Source organism: Saccopteryx leptura, chromosome 7 (assembly GCF_036850995.1).
Source record: "Saccopteryx leptura isolate mSacLep1 chromosome 7, mSacLep1_pri_phased_curated, whole genome shotgun sequence".
NCBI classification, from domain to species: Eukaryota; Metazoa; Chordata; class Mammalia; order Chiroptera; family Emballonuridae; genus Saccopteryx; species Saccopteryx leptura.
This window is the reverse complement of record NC_089509.1, coordinates 101,630,606-101,632,762: the sequence shown is the minus strand read 5'-3', so window position 1 is coordinate 101,632,762 and position 2,157 is coordinate 101,630,606. Positions and strand designations below refer to the sequence as shown.

The 2,157-nt window shown below is 43.8% G+C and overlaps 1 protein-coding gene across 1 annotated transcript; it reads left to right on the top strand.

Annotated features, from left to right (window-relative positions):
* The first annotated feature begins 693 nt into the window (after positions 1-693).
* On the top strand, positions 694-1,235 carry TNP1 (transition protein 1). Its single transcript, XM_066346389.1, has 2 exons — positions 694-832; positions 1,034-1,235. Exons 1-2 carry the CDS (start codon positions 694-696, stop codon positions 1,060-1,062), a joined length of 168 nt encoding a protein of 55 aa, XP_066202486.1. The 3' UTR covers positions 1,063-1,235.
* Positions 1,236-2,157: the final 922 nt, after the last annotated feature.

Sequence of the window (2,157 nt, the reverse complement as noted above, 5' to 3'; positions counted from 1 at the left end):
TGTCTTTGTTGTTGTTGTTTTTAATGAGTAAGCCAATAGTTCTCAGCCAAGGCTGACTTTGTTCCTCCCCTCAAGGTAACATTAGGAAACATTTTGGTTGTCACAGCTGTGGGCACTCCACTGGCATCTAACGGGTTGAGTCCAGGGATATTGTCAAACTTCCTACATTGCACATGACATTTCCATAAAGTTACTCAGCCCATAATGTCAGCAGAGCTGAGGCAGAAAAATCTTGATTTAGAGGAAAGAGAAGGAATGTTTATGTTTTGAGTATATTAAGTTGGATTACCATAGAGTCTGTATAGAAACTCATTTATTATTCCCCAATTTTGTAGAGACACTTAAACAGGCATGCATATATAGGTACTCAACAACCATTGAATACCTACGTTAATGGCTCCTGCACTCCCCACAATCCAGAGCAAGGCTGGAATTTATTCAATAATACCTGTCTAGAAAGCTTCATTTAACATTAAAAAGGACCTCAAAATTGAAGGTAGTCTTGAGCTACATTAGAGGGGACACCTTATTTCTCATATATGACCAAAGAGTGACAAAGGCTAGTGACAGCACAATGGAGCCCCGCCCACCAGCTAAGCCACACCCCTTTACAATCACAATGGCTCAGGCCTTAAATACCCAGACTCGAGGCCTCCCGGCCCTGCAAAGCTCCTCATTTTTGCAGGAATTACCATGTCGACCAGCCGCAAATCAAAGAGTCATGGCATGAGAAGGGGCAAGAACAGATCTCCTCACAAGGGAGTCAAGAGAAGTGGCGGCAAAAGAAAATACCGGAAGGGCAGCATGAAGAGTAGAAAACGAAGCGATGATGGTGAGTGAGGGATGAGTAGTTCAGTCAACCATGGGGGAACTTGTTGCCCCAAAATCCTTCCTCTTGAAGTTAGCAATCCTAAGATTCTGTAAAATCAGCCTAAGACTTTCATTTCCATTTACATTTATATTTGGATAGAAAGAGTATGGATGTACATGTTCTAACTGGTGTCCCTGTTGCAAACATGTCCTTCCCCAACAGCCAATCGCAATTACCGCTCCCACGTGTGACCCCACTAGTGGGCTCTGTCCTGGTGGACTTCAAGCACCATCGGGCAGCAACAAGAGGACTGCAGAAGGGGGACAACAGAAAGACCTTCTGAAGTGAGAGCAAAGCCAGAGAAGAACCTATCCTGTGGGTAAAATACCAATCGTGATCAAAATGAGGAATGTACAATGTTGGCTATTCCTCCCCAACATCTCAATAAAATTTTTGAAAACCAAAAAATGTTTAGTTTGATCTTTGGTTGATAAGAGCTTCTGAGCTAGGCAGACTTAGAAGAAGCGGCTGGTATGAAACCATTAAATGAGTTAGAAAATATCAAAGTAATTTGTCTTGACTACCCCCTCCCCATGTGCCCTAATTCTGGCGTGCACCATTGCCATATTTGGTCTTGGTCTCAATCCGCTGTCTCTTCAACACGGAAAGGGAGAGGAGTTAAAAGGGAGAAATGCATTTGAGTGCCAATGATGAGTGAAAGATACAAGCTGGTTTTGCCAAGGGGCTAATAGCATAAGGAAGACAATCAAACCATGTGTTAAGTTAAATCTAAAAGCATGGCCCAGAGGTAGAGAACACTCAGAGGTGCTTCTCACTCTTCTGGGAATGTTTAGCAGGCCGTCAGTGAGATTTGATACTATTATGAATGCGGTAAGAGTAGCTATGTTGGGTTCGAGATGGACAAGGCTGGGGTGGGGACGTTGCTTGGGAGGTTCAATTCAAGCCAGATGGTGTGACTGTCACAAATTAACCTTAGTCAAGAGTGTCTGGAAGTAAGAATGATCTCACTCTGGGTGGACCTATTGATCATCAGCAGGAAAAAAAAAAGTCCTTAGCTCTGTTCCTCACTTTACCTTGACCTCAGCTGTAATATGGTTCAGCCAGGGATCTGACACGCCCTCTCAGCATTCACCCACTCACAGGGAGGAATATTTTTCTTAATGAGTGCTTCCTGTTGCCTCAGAGGCACTACCAGGGTGGCACAGGCTGGAATTGAGACTCTTATTTAAACCAAGCCACCCACTTGGTTGCTTGCAACTAGGAAAGAATATAAGCAGGAAGGAATGAGAGGACGAGGAGGTTAGACAAGAAGTTTCCATTTCCAA